This window comes from Myotis myotis, unplaced genomic scaffold (genome assembly GCF_014108235.1).
Source record: "Myotis myotis isolate mMyoMyo1 unplaced genomic scaffold, mMyoMyo1.p scaffold_m19_p_1, whole genome shotgun sequence".
Lineage (NCBI taxonomy): Eukaryota > Metazoa > Chordata > Mammalia > Chiroptera > Vespertilionidae > Myotis > Myotis myotis.
The window spans coordinates 68,811,119-68,835,229 of NW_023416313.1; the positions used below are offsets into that span (position 1 = coordinate 68,811,119).

Genomic DNA, 24,111 nt, shown 5'->3' on the forward strand with positions numbered 1-24,111 from the left:
AGGGTGCTCCGGTTCCGGTAGCGGAGGCGCGGGGCGCAGCGCGCGGCGTCCCATCCGAGCGCCCCGGAGAGGCCGACGGATACCCGGACAGACGGATTCCCAAAACCCCCGTCCCGGACATTAGCGACGGTCTGCGCCGTCCTTGTGGGGACCTGGAGTCACGGCCCAGGGCCTGTCGCCGGCCCGGGCGCCGCCACTACCCCCCCCACCACTGCTGCTGCTGGTGGCGCGTGGCGGGGGCGGCGGGGGCGGCGGGGGCGGCGCGCGGCATACCTTCTCCGCGATGTGGGCTGGTTTCGCGCAAGCTCCCGGGCTGCTCACCCTGCGCATACTCTTCCCCATGAGCCACTTGCTGCGGCGCATCATCTGGACTCGCTGCTGGACAGCGGCAGCGGCAGCGGGGTCGGGGCGGGAGGGCGGCGGGTTCTCGGTCCCCTCCTGCGCCTCCGAGCACGAGCTGCCTTCGTCTCGCCTGCCTTCCTGCAGCTGCCCAGCTACCGGGAGCTCAAGTACCTGTCAGCCTACAAGGGGTCCATGCGGCTGCAGCAGCCCAGCTCCGGGGAGGTGGTGTTGCCCACGTCGGTGCTTGCACGGCCGCCCTGGAAGCGGCGGCACCACGGACACGAGGCAGCCGAAGGCTGCTCCCCGCTCCTCTGAGCGCCCAGGACCTGACCGCGCGGGCAGAACTGGGCTGGGGGCTGCACTGGGCTGGGGGCCGCGCGGGCAGAACTGGGCTGGGGGCTGCACTGGGCTGGGGGCCGCGGGGGCGGGTGGAGAGGGCCGTTGGCCGCCAACAACTGCCACCAGACCTAACCGCCCAACCGCCCAACCGCCCGGCGACTGGGTTGGGGACCCGCTCTCCCCTGGATCCTGAGTTTCCCCACCTTTCGTTCAGTTCAAGGCAACATTAGGCAGCGCGGCGGGGCAACTGCAGCCGCCTAGGCCGGGACGCACCTTGGAAAGATGTTCCCCTGCACCCAGATGGCGGTCATTAGTAAGTGCCTGCTGCCCGCATCCCAGAGAGCGCGGGAGCCCTTTAGTGCAGCCGGAGAAGCGCAGCGCCCATTCGGGATGAGGGGCAAGGGGCGAAGCTCCACTCTTTTCCCTCCATCCAGGACAGGTCACTGCCTCCCAGGAAGGGTGCGGAGCGGCTTGGCCAGCCCAGGCTGGAGCCTGGATTGGGTGCCTCCCTTGAGAAGAACCCCCAAACCCTTCCATGTCTTCCTGGCCAAGCATAGCACAGCAGTTGGTTCAGTCTGGTGGGGAATACTCTTGATATCGAGATATCTGTTAGTGGTTGTACCTATTCAAGAGACAGGCTTTACGCATATCCAAGACCATCTCTGGAAGAAGGTACAGCTGGACTTCGGATTTTCCAATAACTGAGAAGATATTTATATTTGTCTTTTACAAATATTTTTTACCATGTATTGAACGTATCAGGAGCGTATTTCTGCAATTAATGACAAGATACTGGTCTCATCATCTTTTCTAGGCCTCAGTGGCCCAAGAATTGCCCACACTCTCATGATTGTTTAATAAAATGTTGGACATTATTTCATTTACAATGGGGGGAGGGGGAGAGGAGGCATGATTGAATGAGAAAACATATGTGACAAAAATATGAAGGATATCTTATTTTCACTATTTCGGAAGAATGAACTTTATTTTTAGTCCTGTGGCATAACATAAGACTTTTATACTAACTACCCATTATGTAATCTAAGTCTTCATTGTAGCTAGATGTAAAAATGATCAAGACAGCCCTAACTGTTTGGCTCAGTGGATAGAGCTTCGGCCTGCGGACTCAAGGGTCCCAGGTTCTATTCTGGTCAAGGGCATGTACCTTGGTTGTGGGCACATTCCCAGTAGGGGGTGTGCAGGAGGCAGCTGATCGATGTTTCTCTCTCATCGATGTTTCTAACTCTATCCCTCTCCCTTTCTCTCTCTAAAAAATCAATAAAATATATTTTTAAAAAATGATCAAGACATATATGCATACCATGAAGCATGATGCCATGTTGCTTTCCCTGTTTCATTTGGCATTCTTGTTAAATTGTGTTTTGTGGCCCAGAATGTGATCCGCCTTGGTGAAAGTTCCATGTCAGCTTGAAAAGAATGTGTTCTGCTGCTATTAATGACGTAGTCCATAAATGTCTTATGTATAGTTAATTGATAGTATTGTTTAGTTCAACAATTTAGATCAGTTTAGATCAGTCTTCACTGATCTTCTGCCTGCTGGAATTGTCTTTTTCTGCTGACACCTCCAGGTATAATAATGCGTTCATTGATTTTCTCCTTGTAGTTCTATCAGATTTTGGCTCAGCAGTTTAATGGTCTCTTTATAGGCACATACATGCTTAGGATTGTTATATGTTCTTTCATTTTAACCTTTGTACTAGCTTTTGTGTTAGTTGACCTATCGCTTTTATTATATGTTTGCCTTTGTCAGTGAGAAATTTTTTCTTTCCTATCTTTTCTTAGTTATTAAAAAAATTTGTTTTTCTTCTTAAAGAGATCTCCTAAATATTTTTGGTAATATTGGTTTGATAGTAGTGAACTCTTTCTGCCTTTTCTTGCCTGTGCAACATTTCATCTCTCCTTTGATTCTAAAGGATAGCTTTCCTGGGTAGAGTAATCTTAGTTAGAGGTTCTTGTGTTTTTCTTTTTTTTTTTTTCCAATTACAGTTTATATCCAATATTATTTTGACTGTGCAATAGAGATCAATATTTAGTTTTTAACTTAAATGTTCTCTCTACAAAGCCTCCTTTGAGACCTTCAGTCAGATGCCATCCCGATGATCTGACTTGTTTGCCTGTGTCTTTTTTTGCCATAGATTGTGAGTTTCTTTTATGGGTAATCATTGTAGCTAATATTTATTGAAGATTGTCCTATCTGCCAGGTTTCCTGGTAAGTGTTTTAGAGGGCTTGTCTCATTTGTTTAACAAACAATGCTTTGAGATGGTACTATTATTCTATTATTTTACAAATAAGGGCAAATTCACGCAGCTGGTAAAGATAGGGTCTGCCTGGAATCCAAGGCCATGTCATAAGCATGACCCCGTACTGCCTCTAGGCAGAGGTAGAGGCCATCTCTATCCCTCCTTGCCACCCCAGTGCACCCAACTGAATGCCTGGAACAGGGAGGTGCTCAGTCAGTGCTGCTAGGTATTGAGTAGAGCAGGAATGCCAGGGTCATGAGCACCCTTTCTGTAAATGACTGGTGTCTGACCTCTCTGCTATGAAGAGGAGGGGGGTGCTGGGGCAAACACATTCCTCTAGCTTGTACTTCTCTCTGTCCTATGTCATTTGTGCTGCTTCCTTACTGCTCCTTCTTTCTTTTCTTTCTCATGCTCTAACGGCAGCATGAGGATTAGAAGTTGCAGCTTAGTGCACACAAACGGGAAATGAGAAGAAGAGAGAATAAACGTGGAATCCAGAGAAAAAGAGATTAAAATTTATGTGTAGAGAAATATTTAACTAGATAAATCAAGCTGTTATCCATAATTGGCAAATTACAAAGTCCAGGTCTGAGTTGTGGATTAGTGCCCATTTCTCTCTGATTTGATATAGTTTGAGAATAAACTTGTGGGTCAGGCTAAAGACACCAGATCACATGTGTAGAACTGAGCATTACTCAAGCAAATAAAATATCTGTGCAACATATCTATTTCATGTAATCGAGCAGGAAAGGGTCTGCAAGAATCCATCCGCCTCCTGGCCTGCAGAAAGAACAGAAACATGAGCACAGCAGGAAAAGTAAGCATTTTTTTTACTTTTGAAAATATATTCTCATTATATAGTTCACAAAGAGAAACAATATTTAATGAATAATTTAAAATTTATATCTAAATTAAAAACCATATAAACTGAAATATAACATAGAATATATGCTTTGTTATGCAATGTATATTGAATCAGAATTTAAATAGGCTGTTGCTAAATATCGTTAAAAGAATATGTAACTTTTGTACCTATTAAAGTCTTTATTTACTATATTAGATAAATGGGCAGTAGTTACAGCCAATCATGAATAATTTGAAAATCTGAAGTTAGAAATAGTTTTAATCAATAGTTTACCATTGTATTGAGAAGCCATGACTTAAACGTTATTGTTTTGTAATCATGTTTTTATTTTTATGAACACAGGAGGAAAGTTAATTCTGACAAGTTTTATTGATCTCAAAGCATTAGAATCATCAAGGATAAGCAAGCCAACATCAACATGCAAATTCTAATTTTAAAGGGTCCTATGATGGCTCAATGCAGGAAATTTCCACAGAAATCTTAAAGAAAAATATCTTCTCCATACAAAAGTCAACATGATTTTATCAAAAATTAATACTGATATAGTTTGAATCACTTATTACTAGTAGGAACAGGGATATTTGGTTCTTGGCCTTCCATAGATCTTTTTACTTCTTCAGTGTGCTTATAAGTGCAGAGAAATGCATGTGATCATACAATATAATCAATTCACATTGTTTAACTGCTCAGTCCCAAAAAGTGCCCAGTACTTTTGTTGTGTTAGGAGTGGAACACACACTCTAATATTTTGCTATAACACAATTGAAAGTTTCTGAGATTTCTACACACCCTGTGTTATATAACAGGCCTATGATTTTTTTGAAACTCAAGAGGGCCAATTGTCAGTTTTTTCATTTCATCTCTCTTTATTTTCATTTATTACTGATTAGCATTTACAATGGTGAATTACATTCCAAATGAATAAAAGTTAGGAAAAATTAAAAATAAATTTGTCAAAACTCAGTTTGAAAGAAATAAGTAAACCAAATCTATTCATGAGAACAGTAAATGCTAAGCAATCAGTTCCTGCCCCTCTGGGGCAACATCCATAGATTTCAGCATTGTGGTAGCACTTCACCTGTTTATTCTTCCTGCATTATATTTTCCTCACATGCAAAACGGCAATCATAATAATCCCTACTTTATAAGATAGTTGTGAGAATGTAATAAGTTAATATTCCTTAGCACTTAGGATAGTGTCTGGTACATAGAAGTTATTCAATACATGTTAGTCACTACTACTGATGTTGTTGTTATATAAGATTTGATTAATTGCTTATTACCATGGGATGGTGAAAAGATAAAGTTGGATTGTCTTAATTTTCTGGGCAGCAGACTTTCTGACTTTGCAAAAATTAGTCAGTTGCTAAGTCAAATGAGCCTCAAATTTGCCATCGTAAAATAGACCAATAGCTTAATATTACTGCCCTGTGGGCTTTAGAGATCAAGTATGTAATTCATTCAGCATTGGCCACAATGTGCCTGCCCATTAAATGGTAATCAGGACCTATGTACTATTAGTGTATTATTTCTAAGTACTCTCATATTTATTGACCATGGCAAGCACCTCAGCAGAGTAGGAGAATTTGACATATAAATAATGAAAATTAATTTGCAAAAGCATACATTTCATTTGACCTTTTAAAATCATATTTGTAATTATGAATTATACATTCATAATTATAATTACTATAGAATTATCTATCTAGAAAAAATCTCTCAAATGTATAAACTTTGTAGCAATGAAGACAGATTTTACCAGTATGTTACATTCTCTAGTACTAAAAATATGTGTTCAACTTTAATTTTGAAGAACATCTATGGATAAACTATGCTAGATTAAAAAGTCAAACACGCAGTTATTCCATTTTTAAATATATATGTGAGTATGTGGGTAAGAGTGTGTGCGTGTGTGTATGTGTGTGTGTGTGTGTGTGTGTGTGTGTGTGTGTACAGCTGTAACATCTGTGGTTTTTGGCTCACATCTAATCTGGAAAAAAAAATAGCTACACATAAATTAGAGAAGAAAATAGAGCTGCCAAAGCTCACTTTCAAATGAGTCATGCAAACTACTAGCACACGGAAGTAGAGGGGGAGAGAAATCGGAGGAGGAGGACAGGCAAGGAGAAAGAGAAGTCACCTATGCAGGGAGGCAAGTATGCACTGGAATCATAAAGTCTGGTTGTTTGGGGCTTAAGCAGAGACTTGAGCAAGAGAGCAATAAATTTTATGTGACCAGACAGTGATCCTATCAGTGAAATATTTGTGATTTAAAACTTCATTGCAAGCCAACAGTTGTGGGCAAACAACCAATTTCAGGACTGCATTAGGAAATATCACAAATAAACAACCCTTGGAAAAAGAAACAACATAAGGATGACTTAAAAGAACATATTCCATTTTATCTCAATGCCTCATTATGGTTTCCTTATGTTATTACTTTACACATTTTAAAAAGGTATTTCCATTCTCTTTGCAAATCAGAAGTTGTCCTTTTCTATATAACATTTATCAGATTTCAGACAGGGGGCTAGATGTTGCACATAAAAAGATGACATTCACAGTCCCTGACTTCAAGAGTGGGTAAGCACTTGTGTCATCTTTCTGTTCAATTTCCAGGTAATAAAATGCAAAGCAGCTGTGCTATGGGAGATAAAGAAACCCTTTTCCCTTGAGGAGGTGGAGGTAGCACCCCCTAAGGCTCATGAAGTCCGTATAAAGGTGAAACACTTTTTTGTCTTCTATTGAATTTTAAGTATAAGAAAATTCAGAGAATAATACAAATGGAAATAACAAAAAGTTTATTAAGAAGCACTTTTTAGCCCAGCCAGTGTGGCTCAGTGGTTGAGCGTTGACCTATGAACCAGAAGGTCATGGTTGATTCCCAGTCAGAGCATAACCCCAGGTTGTGGGCTTGATCCCTAGTGTGGGCATGCAGGAGGCAGCCAACCAATGATTCTCTCTCATCATTGATGTTTCTATCTCTAGCCCTCTCCCTTCCTCTCTGAAATCAATACAAATATAAATATTTTAAAAGAAGCACTTTAAAAAAATCCTCATGCAAGGATATGTTTGTTTATTGATTTGAGAGAGAGAGAAAATGGGAGAGAGAGAGAGAGAGAGAGAGAGAGAGAGAGAGAGGGAGAGAGAGAGAGAGAGAGAGAGAGAGAGAGCTGAGAGAGAAACATCGCATCAATCCATTGCCTTGCCTTCCGTACGTGCCCCAACCAGGATCGAATCAGAAACCTAGGTAAGTGCCCTAGTAATCCAAACAGTGGAATTACATTTCTTGCCAAGGAAATATAAAAATACAAGTTGTTAAACTTTCAAAAATAGAATAGATAGTATGTACAGTATAATCCTAATGCCAACCTCAATAAAGAGGTAAACTGAGTCAAGCTCAAAATGATGAAAAAGATGAATTTATTCAAGAATAACTTGAATACCTTTTATTTCTCCTTCTTGGTTAGCACCTTCAGTGTTGAATAGGAATGGTGAAAATGGGCATCCCTGTCTTGTTTCCTATTCTTAGGGGAAATGGTCTTACTTAGTATTTGCCCACTGAGTATGATGTTGCTGTAAGTTTGTCATATAAGGTTTTCATTATGTTGAGATATGATTCCTTTATCCCCACTTTGCTAAGAGTTTTATATCAAAAAGGGGTGTTGGACTTTGTCAAGTGCTTTTTCTGCATCAATTGATATAATCATGTGGTTTTTACCTTTCAATTTGTTTATGTGATGTATCATATTTATTGATTTGCGGATACTGTACCAGCATCCTTGGAATAAATACCACTTGGTCATGGCGTATGATCTTTTTAATGTATTGCTGGATTCGATTTGCTAATATTTTGTTGAGGATTTTAGCATCTATATTCATCAGGAATATTGGCCTATCATTGTCTTTGTTTACAGCATCTGATCTGGTTTGGGGACTAGGGTAATGCTGGCTTCATAGAAAGAGCTTGGAAGTGTTCTTTCCTCTTGAATTTTTTAAAATAGTCTGAGGAAGATTGGTATAAGTCCTTCTTCAAATTTTCGTAAAACTCCCCTGTGAAGCTGTCCGTAACTGGAGAAGATGAAGTAAAATAGTCACTTTTTGCAGATGACGTGATATTATACATAGAAAAACCTTAAAGACTCCATTAAAAAAAACCCTAAATTTAATAAAGGATTTTGGCAACATAGCAGGATACAAAATTTACACCCAGATATCTATGGCTCTTTTAGACACCAATAATGAACTCAAGAAAGAGAAACTAAAAAACAATCCCATTTACCATTGCACCAAAAAAACTAAGATACCTAGGAATAAACTTAACTAAAGTGGTAATAGGTAATTGGACAGATACATGCAAAAAGATGAAACTAGACCACCAAGTTACACCATACACAAAAACAAACTCAAAATGGATAAAGGACCTAAACATAAGATGGGAAACCATAAAAATCTTAGAAGAATCCATAGGCAGCAAAATATCAGACATATATCATAGCAATCTGTTTACCGATATAGCTCCGAGGACAATGGAAACAAAGGAGAAAATAAGAGGGACTACATCAAATTAAAAACTTTCTGCACAGCAAAAGAAGCCATCAACAAAACAACAAGAAAGCCCACTGCATGGGAGAACATATTTCCCAACATTATATCTGATAAGGACTTAATCACCAAAATGTATAGGGAACTTACACAACTTAACAAAAGGAAGCCAAAAATCTAATGAAAAAATGGGCAAAGGACCTAAATAGACACTTTTTGAAAGTGGACATGCAAAAGGCCAAGAGACATACGAAAACATGCTCAAAGTCACTAATAATCTGAGAGACGCAAATCAAAACAACAATGAGGTACCATCTCACACCTGTTAGAATGGCTATCATCATCAAGTCAAAAAGTGAAAAGTGCTGGCCAGGATGTGGAGAAAAAGGAACCCTCGTGCACTGCTGGTGGGAATGCAGACTGGTGCAGCCACTGTGGAAAACAGTATGGAGTTCCCTCAAAAAATTAAAAATGGAACTTCCATTTGACCCAGTGATCCCACTTCTAGGAGTATATCCCTAGAAGCTAGAAACACCAATCAGAAAGGATATATGCACCCCTATGTTCATAGCAGCACAATTTACCATAGCTAAGATTTGGAAACAGCCTAAGTGCCCATCAGCAGATGAGTGGATTAAGACCAGTGGTACATCTACACAATGCCATTTGTGGAATACAATGAACAACATAAACTGATGAACAAAAATAGAACCAGAGACAAACTGATTGTCATACCTCAGAGGGTAGGAAGGGGAGGGGGGTGTTAAGAGATCAACGTAAGACTTGTTGCATGCATTTAAGCATAATCAATGGACACAGACAGTAGAGGGGAGAGGGCATGTGCTAGGGGACAGGAGTGGCCAGGGAGAGGTCAATGGGGGGGGGGGAAGGAGACATTGTAATACTTTCAACAATAAAGAATTTAAAAACAAAACAAAGCAAAAACAAATAACAGTAGTTGTAATTTGGAACATGCAAATTGTAGAAAGCTATAGGGCAGTCCTTTGAGGGTTTGAGGTAGGCTATACTTACAGGCAGGAAATTTAAAGAGGGAAGAGTTCAGTTATAGTCTGTTAAAATGTATATATTTTTTATGAGAGTATCTTTTATTATTATATAATACTCTTTTTGTCTCATTTAACTAGTTTGGGTCTTGAATTCTCCATAATCTGATAATAATATAGCAGCCATGTATTCTTTTGTTTTTATTTCATTAAACAATTTTTCATCATTGAAACAAAAGCAAATCCAGTCATACAAACAAAGCTCAATTCAGCTTAAAATGTGAGATGAATCCCACCAGAGTTATTTTGGTTCAAAATTTCTCAAGGTTGTTATGAGGCAACTCCTGACCAATTTTCATTTAGGAAAATTCCAATATTATCAGTGTTCTGTTAATCAGGCATTTACAGGGAAACGATTTCTCAGTCCTTATGTGTCCTTCCTGATGACACATACATTAGATTTTCCTTTTTATATCCTCCGGTTCTATTGTAGATTGAAATTCTTTCACACTAATGAAATTAAAAAGTATTGATGTGTTTATACAGAAAAAAAGTGCAAGATTTCAAAATCAATTTGCATTAAATGGTGGAGCTTAATTGACTTAATTTTCTTGGTTGCTAATCTATAGTTTCTACTCCTAGGAAAAAGGATGCATTCTTGTCTATTATATAAGACAAATATTTGAGAAACTTATTTCACAGATTATTCTGAATTGCTTAAGGCAGGGAAGGAAAGAAGTGGAGGGTTTTAAACTGAGTAATCTTTTTTTTCCCCATTCATAAACTTTTATTTTTATTTATTTTTTTAATTTAAATTCTTTATTGTTTAAAGTCTTACATAAGCCTCTTCCTCACCCACCCACCTTGACCTCTCCCTGCCCACCCCCAAAGGACATGTATGCATGCATAAATTGAGTAATCTTGAAGAGAAACGGGATCTTGTGTATTTGGGGAAAATAGAGATTATTAGCAAAATCCTTGAAAACTCTTCAAAAGTCCAACTTTAGAAAGCTGGGCATGTGAAGTCCATCTGAGGGCCACAGTTCTGCTGAATCTAATTATCTTCCCTTTACCCTGTAGATGGTGGCCTCAGGGGTCTGTCGGTCAGATGACCATGTGACTAGTGGAAACTTCGTCACACCTCTTCCTGTGATCGCAGGCCATGAGGCAGCCGGCATTGTGGAGAGCATTGGAGAAGGGGTGACTGCAGTAAAGCCAGGTATAGAACTCCTACTTGAAGAAGGTACTGTTCAGGACCCGAAGATCACCCAGCTGAGGGCAGCAGCACAGCTAGGGCTTGAACAGAGGTCTCCTTCTTTCCTGCCCTCTTCCTGCCTCAGACATGTATGCTTTCATGCACTCCTGTGTTCTCTCCTTCAGCAGGAATTTGTTGAGCGCCTGCTATCTGTCAGGCACCAGGTTAGATCCTGGGATACATGAGGATCAAAAGGGACCCACTCCCTGAGGTCATAATCAAATAACTTCCATTTCAGTGTTGCTAAGCACTGTTTTCTCTCAGGTCCAAGAAGAACTACAAATGGGACACAGGAAAAACATCTAAGTCTGTGTCCTGAGCCTATAGGTCAGTGCATGGGAACTGTTCAGTGCTGACTTCCCAGGGTGGGGAGCCTGGGGCTCTGACTGAATCAACATGATCTCCTCTAGGTGGGAAGTGGAACCCATTCACTGGGTTTCCCTTCCACTATGGCCTCCCTTCTTGAGCACAGAATGAATGAAACAGACTAGTTAGAAGGCAAGGAGAGACCTGGCAGAAGGCCCCTGCAATAAACAGTATCTGTTTTACTACATTAAACCATGGCTAACTGTGACTGGTTACAGGGTACTAGTTTATCCTTAACATTTATTTTGTCTTAATTTTATTGTGCATTAATATAGATAAATATTCTTAGAGGTAAAGAGTGAATAACTATAAAATGTTCATGCTATTATCTCCATATAAAGTTTATCTATTAAATATTATGGTCTAACCATTTTTGTGGGTTTTTTGGATATGTAGGAGAAAACAAAAATCATGTTAGCCAGTAGATTTGACCTGCCCCATTACCAAATACTTATTTAACTTGTTGACAGAAAATATTAAAATATATGGTCTGGTTTGAGTTTCAGCTCTTAGTATTTCCTTTACTTAGAAATAAATTAACAATAAATAACACTTTTACTTTTCACTCTGATTCCCTCCAACATAGCAGGCAAAATAAATAATTCACAAATTAAGTTATCAGCTAAAAACATTTAAAAATGAATTCTCATCCTAAAAGAAAGTGCCTAACTCGTTGAAGGTTGAGATTTTTAAAGGAATTTCTTTAATTCTTTTTTCTCACATTTTTGTTACGTTTTCTTTGGGGGAAAAAAACCCCTAAAAATTAAAAAATAGAAAGTCATTTTATAGTAAAAATAAACAGTCACTTTGAAAAGCCAGGAATGGTAGTCAAAATTCTCATTTTTTACTGTAACTGAAACTATTAGAAAATACTGGCTTTCCCCAACATCTAGTGAAACTATGGCAGCCTCTCATTAATAAAATTTATAGATGTACTTACACTAAGAACATTTAAGACTTAATTCTTAAGGGTTAAATGAAATGTGTATAAAACTACCTAGAGAAAGGGCATGGAGAAAAAGATAACTATTAAGGCAGTGGAAATACTTTAAAATCCACAGTTGTTCCCACAGTCACATGTCCTCTTTGGCAATCTTCAGGCACATACAAACCCAAACCAATAACCATGCTGCCAGCAATGTCTAATGGCATCATGGTGACTAGATCCTGTTTCTGAGAGACTATTGAAAGGCAACTGCCTCTAATACATAGCCATAAGCTTTGAGTGCTTGCTCTATTAATTCCTGGGTAGAAATTTAATAAGAATTTGCTTATTCCCCCCTCCAGGTGATAAAGTCATCCCACTCTTTACTCCCCAGTGTGGAAAATGCAATGTTTGTAAACATCCAGGAAGCAACTTCTGTGCAAAAAATGAGTAAGTTTCCGTTACTCTCCTGACAAGCCAATGAATTTGCACAGTTATGCATGTGTCTCATGCCCTTGTGTGTCTGTGTGTTGCACTGGCCAGTCTGAGCATGCCTCGCGGGACCATGCAGGATGGTACCACCAGGTTCACCTGCAAAGGGAAGCCCATCAACCACTTCCTTAGCACCAGCACCTTCTCCCAGTACACAGTGGTGGACGAGATCTCAGTGGTCAAAATCGATGCAGCCGCACCTCTAGAGAAAGTCTGTCTGATTGGCTGTGGATTCACAACTGGCTATGGGTCTGCCATCGAAGTTGCCAAGGTAAGAATGACAACGGATGACAAAGCAGTTGCACTCGGGTTGTCAGAAACAAAAAGGAAAGTGATTTCTCATAATAATCCAGGCAATTCTTCATAAATTTACTGTCAGCTTTCCCGCCTTCCCACTACCACAACATTGATATACTCCACAGAATTTAGAGTGTCAATTATGAGTAGAAAAATGCCCTCAGATGAGAAAAACAAAAACAAAAAGAAAAGTGCCCTCAGAAAAAATTAAGAGCATATCCTAGAAATTGAATCTGTTTATAACAAATGAAAACGCTGTTGATAACTAATGAAGAAAAGGTAAAGGTGCCATTTTCAATCATTATTTTTCTGTATTCTCTATGGGATTATTAAATTTCAGAGCTGAGGCCTCATTTAGTCATTCGTTCTACTGTGAGTCAGCACACACATGCACCAGGCACAGGAAGTTCTGCTGGGTCCTGAGGCAGCAAAAGTAAATGAAATGAAAGAGTTGCCTTTGAGGAGCATCTCGTCTAGGGGTGGGCAAACTTTTTGACTCGAGGGCCACAATGGATTCTTAAACTGGACCGGAGGGCCGGAACAAAAGCATGGATGGAGTGTTTGTGTGAACTAATATAAATTCAAAGTAAACATCATTACATAAAAGGGTACGGTCTTTTTTTTTTTTTTTTTTAGTTTTATTCATTTCAAACGGGCCGGATCCGGCCCTTGGGCCGTAGTTTGCCCATGGCTGATCTAGTCCATGACCCGCTATTCCCAGAATTAGGACCAGCAGTAGATTCCAAAGCCTTACCTGTAACGCCTCCAGACCAAGCATCACCAACTTACCTGCTCTGTGGAACCCTATGAGGAAAGCAAAGAAAGCTGAGATGATGTATTATGCATTTTTTCCACTCATTAGGGGATCTCACTGCTTCATCTCCTCCCCTGCCATGGACAAACACACACACACACACACACACACACACACACACACACACACACCATAGAGGTGGTAGCTTTGAAGGAGAAATTCTTTAAGAGTCTCTCTTCACAAACGGTTAGAAATCTAGTAGGCCCAGATCCAAAATGCTACTTGCCCTAAATCTTATGGCTGTGACTCACATAGCATGTCTTTTAAAAAACTCTTGCTGAATATTAAACCATCCATATATATAAAAGGCTAATATCCTAAGTATCCATCTGGGTAATGACATCAAATAGCAATGCCTGGCTTCCTCTCCCTAGCTACTATCCTCCTTGGAGTTTCTTCAGCCCAGGAACATGGCTTGCTTTATAGCCGGGTGGAAAAATTTTACACTGTCACCAAATGTTTGTGAAGCTTTTTCCTGTGCCTCATCTCATTTGATCCTCACAGAAGTCCTGGAGTAGGTAGATAGGAAACCCAGTGGAATCCTATTTTCTTTTCATTACCCAGAAAATGGAGATTTAGAAAGCTTAGAAACTTGACCCGACTAAAAAGAAGTAAGAAATGGTAGACCTTGAAAATGACTTAGGTTTTCTCACTATGCAGAATATAGTCAAACACTGCTACAGTTAAATATTTTACCCATTGTTCTCCCTGTGTGATCTACAATAATAATCTGCTTTGTGTTGATATTTACTGCTGTGTTGCTGACAATTACCTGAAAAAGAAGTTGGGATGCTTCACTGGGCTGGAAAAAGTTTAGCTAAATCAGAAAGCAGGTCTAATTAAGCAAGTTTATTCTATATCTATAAAAGGCTAAATTAACTCATGCACATGCAATCCATATAAAGCTCTCCTAGAACCAATTGCATGCATGTGCTCCATCTGTCATTGTTGATTGTGAATTTAGTTGACACTTATATTATAGAGAAAGGGAGAATAGCAATATTAAAATATTTCTTGTAATTTCCTTTCAATGTGCACAAATTTGTGCACCAGGCCACTAATCTACAGTAAAAAAGAGAAACATGCAAATTGGTGTCACTTCACTACGCCTGCCAGCCAATCAGATGAGTATGCAAATTAACCCAACAAAGATGGCGGTTAATTTGCATACACCAGCACGGAGCGAAGACTGAAGGCTCCGGCCTAGTAAAGAGTGAAGACTGAAGACTGAAGAGGCTTGGCTTCTCCGCTAAGGCCCAGAGGAGAAACAAAACCTCGCTGCAGCTGCAGCAGAGAAGCCAAGCGGCCATGGAGCTGGAGGCTTAGGTTGCCCCCAGCAATGGAGGAAGGGAGAGAAAAACACGCAGGCACAGCCAGGAGCCTGAGAGATCAACACACACAGGCTGCCTGCTCCAAGCCTCCGACGCGGCTGGGGCAGGCCACCAGTGAACATACACACACACACACACACACACACACACACGGCACCTGCTCTGAGCCTCCGCTGCCAGATGGTGGCTTTAGGCCACTGAGGGCTCCTGGACTGTGAGAGGGGCCAGGCTGGGCTGAGGGACCCCCAACCCTCAGTGCACAAATTTCGTGCACTGGGCCTCTAGTAATACATAGTTACCTGAATTTTAAAACCACAGTCACAAGCCTCACATTTTTTTTTTTTAAGTAAAGTAAAAAGTGATGTTGTACTCCAGAGAATGCTTGATTACTTGGGACAGAAGGAATATTTTACCCACACTGAAGGCTGACTCCTATAGCTGACTAGGTGTATTAAACAGTCCCTAGCCAATTTCAACAACTGAGAGCACATGTTTTTCAAATTCAGTGACTCTAGCACTAAGTCCCTTGTGCAATTGCCTCGTCTGTTTGAGCAGGTGGTCTAACTGAGCCTGCACACAGAGCAGAGGCAAGGGCACTCATGAAAAGGAATGTCATCCATTATTAAAATGTAGGCCAACTTTTATTGCATTATTGCTCATTAGTGTATTTTAAAAAGCAAAGATAAAGACCCACTAAGATCACATTGGTCTCAAGCTGTTTAAAGTTTCCGGTTCCATTTCCCCTGTTGTTATGTTTGACTTGAAGCTGAGAATAACTCTTCAGCTAATTTCTGTTCTCATTGTACTGGTCATGACTTCTAAAGCTAATGAAACAAGGAGTTAAACATTGAACATTTGATTCGATTATTTTTGGTCTCATGGATTAACCTTTCCCACTTATTTCATTTCCCCAAAATTGCTTCTGTGTATGTACAATTTACCGAAGCCTGTCAATGGATTTCAGCCCCTAGAGATTCTCTTCAAGATGGGAGTCATTGGCATTTAGAGCTCAGAGATCATCCAACAGTGGGTTCCCAGCCTGGGCTTTCTTTCCATTGGAATCACCTGGGAACCAGGCCCCACCTGCACAGGTTCTGATGTAATTGGCTATGGGCTGTGGCCTGGCCATTGAGAGGTTTTAAAGATCCCCAGGGGGGTCTAATGTCTGGCAAAGTTTGAGAACCACAGATTGAAACTCCTCAATTTAAATACGAAGCAACTGAAGCCAAAACAGGTTTTGACAGCAGGTTGGACATAAGAGTCTGAATAGTCCTGATAATGGATAAGACAGGACACTTTATACAACAATCATTACTTAATCCATTTTTGCATTTTCTGAAACATAGGTGACCCCAGGCTCCACCTGTGCAGTGTTTGGCCTTGGAGGAGTCGGCCTGTCGGTTGTCATGGGCTGTAAAGCGGCTGGAGCAGCCAGGATCATTGGGGTGGACATCAACAAAGACAAATATGCGAAGGCAAAGCAAGTGGGCGCCACCGAGTGCATCAGCCCACAGGACTTCAAGAAACCCATCCACGAGGTGCTGAAAGAAATGAGCGGTGGAGGTGTGGATTTTTCATTTGAAGTTGTTGGTCGGCTTGACACCATGGTATGTATGTGCCATGGAATGCCATGAAATGTGTGCTTCTGCATTCTGGAGAGTGATTTTAGGCAGCAGAATATGAATATTATATGTACAGAATATTTTTTCAAACTATGAATAGTGACTTTTCATCTCCTAATTAGTAGCTGGATTATTTAATTTATTATTATAAAAAATGTTTCATTCCATCAACTAAAAATCCTATCTCAAGGAATATTTCCCTTTTAGAGCATTAGACCACTTAAAATTTACTTTGTTAATTTTTAGTTAATATATTCAAACTCAAGTAAATATAAATCATACAAATCCTGTTCTCAAATTGGCAAGTTTTATTTTTCCATTTCTCCTCACATTTTATTTATTTATTTATTTTTATTTATTTTTTAAATATATTTTATTGATTTTTTTACAGAGGGGAAGGGAGAGGGAGAAGGATAGAGAGTTAGAAACATCGATGAGAGAGAAACATCGATTCAGCTGCCTCTTGCACGCCCCCTACTGGGGATGTGCCTGCAACCCAGGTACATGCCCTTGACCGGAATCGAACCTGGGACCCTTCAGTCCGCAGGCCGACGCTCTATCCGCTGAGCCAAACCAGCTAGGGCTCTCCTCACATTTTAAAACAAAATGGTTTAATAATTTTTATGTTTTAATGAGTTCTGATTTTTTTTTCATAAATCACAATTTGCTCAAAAGAAATAATGAGAAATTTAAGGCAAGTATCATTTTATTAACATAAAACAGGCCCCATTTTACCACAGCATACAGCACAGTGCCTGGCACACATATTAAGCGCCAAATCTATGTGTTAGACTGAATACTTTTAAAAGCCAACAGATTTTTTCACCAAAAAGTATAAGAAATACGTATCTATGGATTACATGAATTAATGCATGTGAAATACTTAGCACAGTGCCACTTGTCAATGGAAAGCTCTTAATAAATATCTGGTGCTACTGATAGGAAGTAATGTTTTCAGTGATGCAGTGGTTTCATCATCTCTACAACATACATAACATTACTTTCAAATAATTACAAACATGGTCACTTACCATGAGGAAGACATCTCCAGCTAAATTCCTTCCAATTCCTCATGTGGGATTGGATTGTTACTTTATTTGAAGACACCAAATGCCTGATAACCACATGTCCGGAGGTCATCTGGTTTTCCAGATGTCATACTCCAAAATCAAAGGATTAATCTTATCTAGTAAAGAGGGAATATGCAAATTGACTATCACGCTGTAAAAGTCAAGATGGATACACCCACAGCAGAGGCAGGGATTCTGTAACAGAAGATGACTGCACCCACAGCGGAGGCCAAGTTCCCATAATGAGCCTTAACGAGCAATCAGCAGGGACCTGAAGCTGCGCTCCCAACCTGGTGGGGCTTGACAGGGCACCTCAGGCCATGCCCCCCACCCCGACGCCAGGCCAGTTGACCTTAGTTCTCGCCCCCGCCCACTGGGCGGGGCTTGATGGGGGTGGGGCCAGCCGGGTCTGGATCTAGCCCAATGAGGGTGGGGCTGGCCAGGTCTGGGTCTTGTGCAATTTTGAGGTACACGCGGGTGGGCGAGGCCTTGACTCTGGGTCCCGCGGCATGCCCCAGACTCTGACAGGAGGAAGATTTTCATGTACATTTTATTAATTTTCTTTCATCTCTGACACTTCTATTATAGAGAAAGGGCAAATAGCAATATTAAAATATTTCCTCTAATTAATTCCCTTTTAATGTGCACAAATTTTGTGCACCAGGTCACTGATCAGTATATATAGCTAGGAGATCCTGAAAAAGTGTCCTACTACAACATGTTTACAGCCCTGACTGGAAGAGGAAGACTTTCTTTTGGAGTTCCAGAATTATAGGTATAGTTTAAAGTAAAACCAATGCACTGTATACATTTTTGGGAGGTAAGAGCCCATTTAAAACATGTTCATTTCAGTCCAGCAGGTATATTATAAAGTGCTCACCATGATTAATCATCAGGGCAGTGCAAATCAAAATTACAGAGACAATACCTCACCACTCCTGTTAGGCTGTTATCAAAGGGTCAAGAAATGGTGTTGGCAGGGGTGTGGAGAGAAGGCAACCCTTGTGCACTGTTAGTGGGAATGTAAAGTGGTTCAACATTCTGAAAAGCAGTATAAAAGGTCCTTAGAAAATTAAAAGTAAAACTATGGTATGATCTAGTAACCCCACTTCTAGGTATATATCCTAAGAAAATGAAATCACTACCTCAAATAGATTTCTGCACCCCTATGTTTACTGCAGCATTATTCACAATAGCCAAAATGTGAGAACAACCTAAGTGTCTGTCAACTGATGAGTGAATAAAGAAATTGTGATATGTATATGATGGCATATTATTCAGCCATAAAAAGAGGAAAATCCTGCCATTTGCAACAACATAAGTAAGGCTGGGGACATTACGCTAAGTAAAATAAGCCACACACAGACAGCCAAATACTTTATGATCTCCTTTATATGTGGAATAAAGTTGAAGTCTTGGAACCACTGAGTATAATGGTGGTTGCCAGGGCTGGGGTTGGGGTAGGAAATGAGGATATGTTGGTAAAGGGTACAAACGAGAGTTATAAGATGAGTAAAGTCTGAGGATCTACTGTACAATATAGTGATTATGGTCAATAATATTGTATTCTGTTCTTCAAGTTTGCAATGGGAATAGATCTTAAGTGTTCTTACTATAAAAAAGAAAATGGTAACCATGTGAGATAATGTCAACTTGATTGTACTAGTCATTTCATGTTGCATATGTATAGTAAATCATCATATTTACACCCTACAAATCATGTTGTATAGGCTACATTTATACAATTTTTATTTGGCAATTATACCTCAACAAAGCTGGAAAAAATACAGAAAAATTGTCCATATTAGAAAGGGAGAGTACTGTAGGGAACCATTAAAAAGGGAGACCATCAAGTGGACAAAAGACAAATTGTGATGATATAATTGATCTTATATCTTATTCACCATCAGAACACCTGATTTAAAGTACTGAGTTCAAAATACTATTTAATATGCAAATGAAAAATGAGTTAACCAACTCATAGATTGCCTGACAATTGGGTGATGACAAAACATTACTTGTATTTGAGGAATCAGGCTTTACATAGATATATTTGTAATAACATTTACCTCTTCATTACGTTATTAAGGAAAAATTAAGTGTACACAAATTCATTCACCCATTGTCTCATTCAAAAAGTGTTTTCTGGACATTTCCCAAAACCACAACACTATTCTGGGCATAATGGGATCCAAGAAGCCAAAGACATATAATCTCTTCCCTCCACATGTTTGCAATCTAGCAAAATCAAAATTACATACCATGTATCAGGAATGAAGACTATCAGAAAGTCCACTTCAATGATGCCAGATATTAATTTTATTCCAGGTGGCTGCCTTGGCAAGCTGCCAAGAGGCATATGGCGTAAGCGTCATTGTAGGAGTACCTCCTGATTCCCAGAATCTCTCTGTGAACCCCATGCTGTTATTGGGTGGGCGTACCTGGACAGGAGCAATTTTTGGTGGTATGTATTAGGCTTGAGGGCTGAGTTCTTTTTTTTTTTTTAAATTCTTTATTGTTGAAGGTATTATATGTCGCCTTTTTTCCCCATTGATTTCTCCCCGCCTTCTCCTGACACCTAGCACATGCACTCACCCCCCTACTGTCCATGTCCATTGGCTATGCTTATATGCATGCATACGAGTCCTTTGGTTGACCTCTTACCCCTGCCCACTGCCACCCTCCTCTGCCTTCCAATAGGGCTGAATTCTTATTAATCTCAGGATTTCTCCCCTTCATCAAGTGACAAAGCCAGGTTTTAAAAAGCAAAATGTTTGAAATAAATTAGTAGGCTCCAATACATCTACAGGCTCCAAATCAACGAGATGTAGAACTAATACACACATTCCCAAGGCAGGCTTTTCTGGTGTCCCCATAAACTAGTGTCTTTCAGCACCACTTCTCTTTATACATGTGACTGCACAAGGCATGAAATATGCCTAGGAGGACACAGGAAATCCATAGCAATAATTCATGGTTACTCTCATTGCCCAAATCTAGACAGCTGCACATTTTGCTCCTTGCCTTTGGGAATAACCATGCATACAATAATTTCTCTGTGAGAGAGCTAATAACTAAGGACCCTAGCTTAGCTGGTCAGATTTTTTTTAAGTAACAACAACAACAACGCAAAGTCTAACCACTGCAAGAGGATATTGGAGCACTCGGTCTCTCACTGACCTCAGTAATAGTAGTCTGTGTACAAGTAAGTAGCAGTAGAACTTCCACTTGAATTCTATTCAGAAAGTCTCCTCTCCAGTCTCTTACCCCTGGCTGCCTCTAACAATGATGTCATGTTCTTTTCAGGCTTTAAGAGTAAAGATTCCGTCCCCAAACTTGTGACTGACTTTATGGCTAAGAAGTATTCATTCGATCCATTAATAACCCATGTTTTACCTTTTGAGAAAATAAATGAAGCATTTGACCTGCTTCGTTCTGGAAAGAGGTAGTTTTTCAGTTTCCTTTTATGGTGGGGGTTTGATTAATAGAGAAAAGAGCTGAAAGTATGATGAAAACATTGGAGTGCCTTGGTTTTCCATTAGTAGTTCAGTCTTTGCATGTAGAAGATTTAAGATCATATTGTGAGAAGCTAGGAACAGTTGTTTTGCATTTCCTGCTGAAACATTGTTCTGCTGAAATGAAATTACATATGTTGGTTACAGTGAATCTAAATGATCAAAGCCACTCATCCTATATAATAAAAGGGTAATATGCAAATCGACTAAACAGCGGAACTACCAGAACAGCTGCGGCCCCTCGCCCCAGCCACCCACACCAGTACACAATTTTGTGCACCAGGCCTCTAGTCTTTATATACAAAATTACACTCACCCTTGCTAAGAAAAAGAATCAGAGTCCTGCTGTCATAAGCATAACCTGGAGTCACTGAAGCCTCTGCCTGGCCAGTTAAAAAGGTTGACATTAATGGCTATAAATGTAAATTACATATAGGAGTAGGTGGAACTACATTGGGATTGTTTTAATATAATGTAACATTTAATGTAAATGTTATGTTAAATATTAATGTAATATAATATTTAATATAAATTTTAAAGGCATGAAGACCTTTTCTAAAGTATTTATTCATCAGAAGATGATTCTGAGAAAGAACATGAGTTGTAGTGTAAATGTTATATGTCTGATCTTCCCAAGAATGGAGTCTCTCTAAATACAAATCAGCTTTATCTCCTTATGCACCACTTTATCAGAGCTCTGTTAAATCTTCATCATTTACTGTTACATCATTGTTTCCTTCAGGCAAGATACCCGTCATCTTATAATTTGTGCAATTTTGCATTGAGGTTTAAATCCCAGCAATTTGCACCAGATGTGTGACCTAGAGCAAGTTACAAATCTCTCTAAGCATCAGTATTTTTTAAAATATATTTTATTGATTTTTTACAGAGAGGAAGGGAGAGGGGCAGAGAATCAGAAATATCAATGAGAGAGAAACATTGATCAGCTGCCTCCTGCACACTCCCCACTGGGGATGTGCCCGCAACCACGATACATGCCCTTGACCGGAATCAAACTTGGGACCTCTCAGTTCACAGGCCGACGCTCTATCCACTGAGCAAAACCAGCCAGGGCAGCCTCAGTATTTTAAATCTTTAATATTTAATCTTTAAAGTCTGCCTTATAGCATTGTTGAGTTTAAGTGATAAAATACACAAGGGACACCTATGGAGTATGTGACAAATAGCAAAAACTCATTACCCATTCTTGTTTTCAATTAACTATTATGCCAAGCATGTAGGCTCTAAAAATGTTTTGTGAGAATCCCAATGCATAATAAAACCTAAATGACAGCCATGTTCAGGTTTGAGTTTAAGGTTGGAGAAAACACAAGACCAAACCTGGAAAAGGTGAACTATCTTTGACTTGAATGCATACGTGTGGCAATGGAGTGGCAGGAAACAGACACCTGTTCACAGAGACACATCAAATGCCCCTTAGACTCTTACATGGAAGAGTGTGAACTACATAAATATTAAAATAATATCTTTAATTTTGTGTTTCAGTATCCGCACCGTCCTGAAATTCTGAGGCCATACAAATGATGTGAAGTCATTTTTCAGACAAATATTTAAACACAAAGTGAAAGTTAGATTAGCCATCAGCTGAGTAATTGAATCCAATAAACATTTCTTCTTAATCACTCCACTCACGTTGCATGGTGTCGTCTTTCCCATTAAGGAAAAGGATTTCCTTGACTTCTTGCACATTTTGTACCGTTGCCACCCTTAGTCACTGAAGCCCAGTGGAAGAGTTCTTCATTTTACTTGTCCCCAACATACATTTGATGGGCTCTTGTGCTCGAAGTCGTCTACTTCTGCCTCTACTTCCACTGCCTGTATTTTCCTTTCTATGAAATGTACCAAAGCCCAAAGGTAAAAACTGCCAGGGAAAGGGTATACTCAGACTTTTAGGTGAATATGGACCAGGATGTCTAAATGCAGGAAATGTCTTAGGGAAATGTGTCACACACATTTTATATGATACAGGGGAGTATATTTATTGATTTTATACTCTTTGCTCTTAATATATAACTGTTCTTTAAAATAAAAGCAATTTCGTGCTACCTGTGATAAATGAGGTTCAGATATTAAATGTGAAAACTGAGCTATTCCTAGAAACTTATTTTAAAAATCTGGATTTTTACTCATGAAAGTGCTTCATTGGTTAAAACATATTAATTATGACCTTAATTATTTCTTATTAACTGAAAATGAGTCATACATAACTAAAATTTAATATGGTGGGTTAAAGTATAGGGATGAAGCAGGTGTGGATATGTAAAATGGTAACTAAGAAATGGCATAAACATCTAAAGCAATATGTTTTCTAAATGTGTGCATATATACAGATGTACAGTTTTGCTAAAATTATTTTCTATCTAGAACTTTTCTATTAACTACCATATCTTAAATCAAGCCTATAACCCTGGAATTAGTTTAATATTTTTAAATATGTGAAAGCGTGTGGTACGTTTGTTAATGCTGTCCCACAATCAGGGGAAGGTTTGCATTTAGCTTTATCTCTAAATGTGTAATGGAAAGCTTATTCCCATAAGGAGTTTTATCTTTCTCCAAAAGTGTATTTGTTTCCATGTCTATAATTTGTTTGGTGTTGTAGAAAGGACTCCAGACTAGGACAAGCGATCCCCCACTTCTCTGTGACCTCCTGTAACTTACTCAACTTCTCTGAGCCCATTTCACCCTTTATTTTTAAAAATTATTCTACTGACCCATTACAGCTCAGAAAACTTAGATGAGATGATGCTAATTAGAGAGATTTCTTAACTATGAAGTGCCGTGAAGATGTAGGGGATAGTACAATTGTTTTGTAAAAGGCTGAAGGAGCTATTGAGGGTCCAGGCAGCTTCAGAATGTCCCCTTGGGTCCATGCGGCTGGGTGCTCCAATGACTTCATATTGGTGCCGATGATGTGAGACGCAGAGGAAAAGATGATGGTTCTAAATACCCACATCACAATAGTGAGCATAATGTTCTGATGGTTGTAGAAACGCCTACATCCAGCTTCATCTCCCCTACCACCCAGGATGTGGGGAGCGAGTGGAGA

General features: G+C 39.8%; 1 protein-coding gene across 1 annotated transcript; it reads left to right on the forward strand.

Annotated features, from left to right (window-relative positions):
• The first annotated feature begins 784 nt into the window (after positions 1-784).
• ADH1C (alcohol dehydrogenase 1C (class I), gamma polypeptide) lies at positions 785-22,688 on the forward strand. Its single transcript, XM_036340424.1, has 10 exons — positions 785-994; positions 3,690-3,760; positions 6,428-6,529; positions 10,438-10,576; positions 12,266-12,353; positions 12,447-12,666; positions 16,184-16,444; positions 19,858-19,993; positions 20,836-20,974; positions 22,551-22,688. The coding sequence occupies exons 1-10, from the start codon at positions 964-966 to the stop codon at positions 22,573-22,575; spliced, it is 1,212 nt and encodes a 403-aa protein (XP_036196317.1). The 5' UTR covers positions 785-963; the 3' UTR covers positions 22,576-22,688.
• The last annotated feature ends 1,423 nt before the right edge of the window (positions 22,689-24,111 follow it).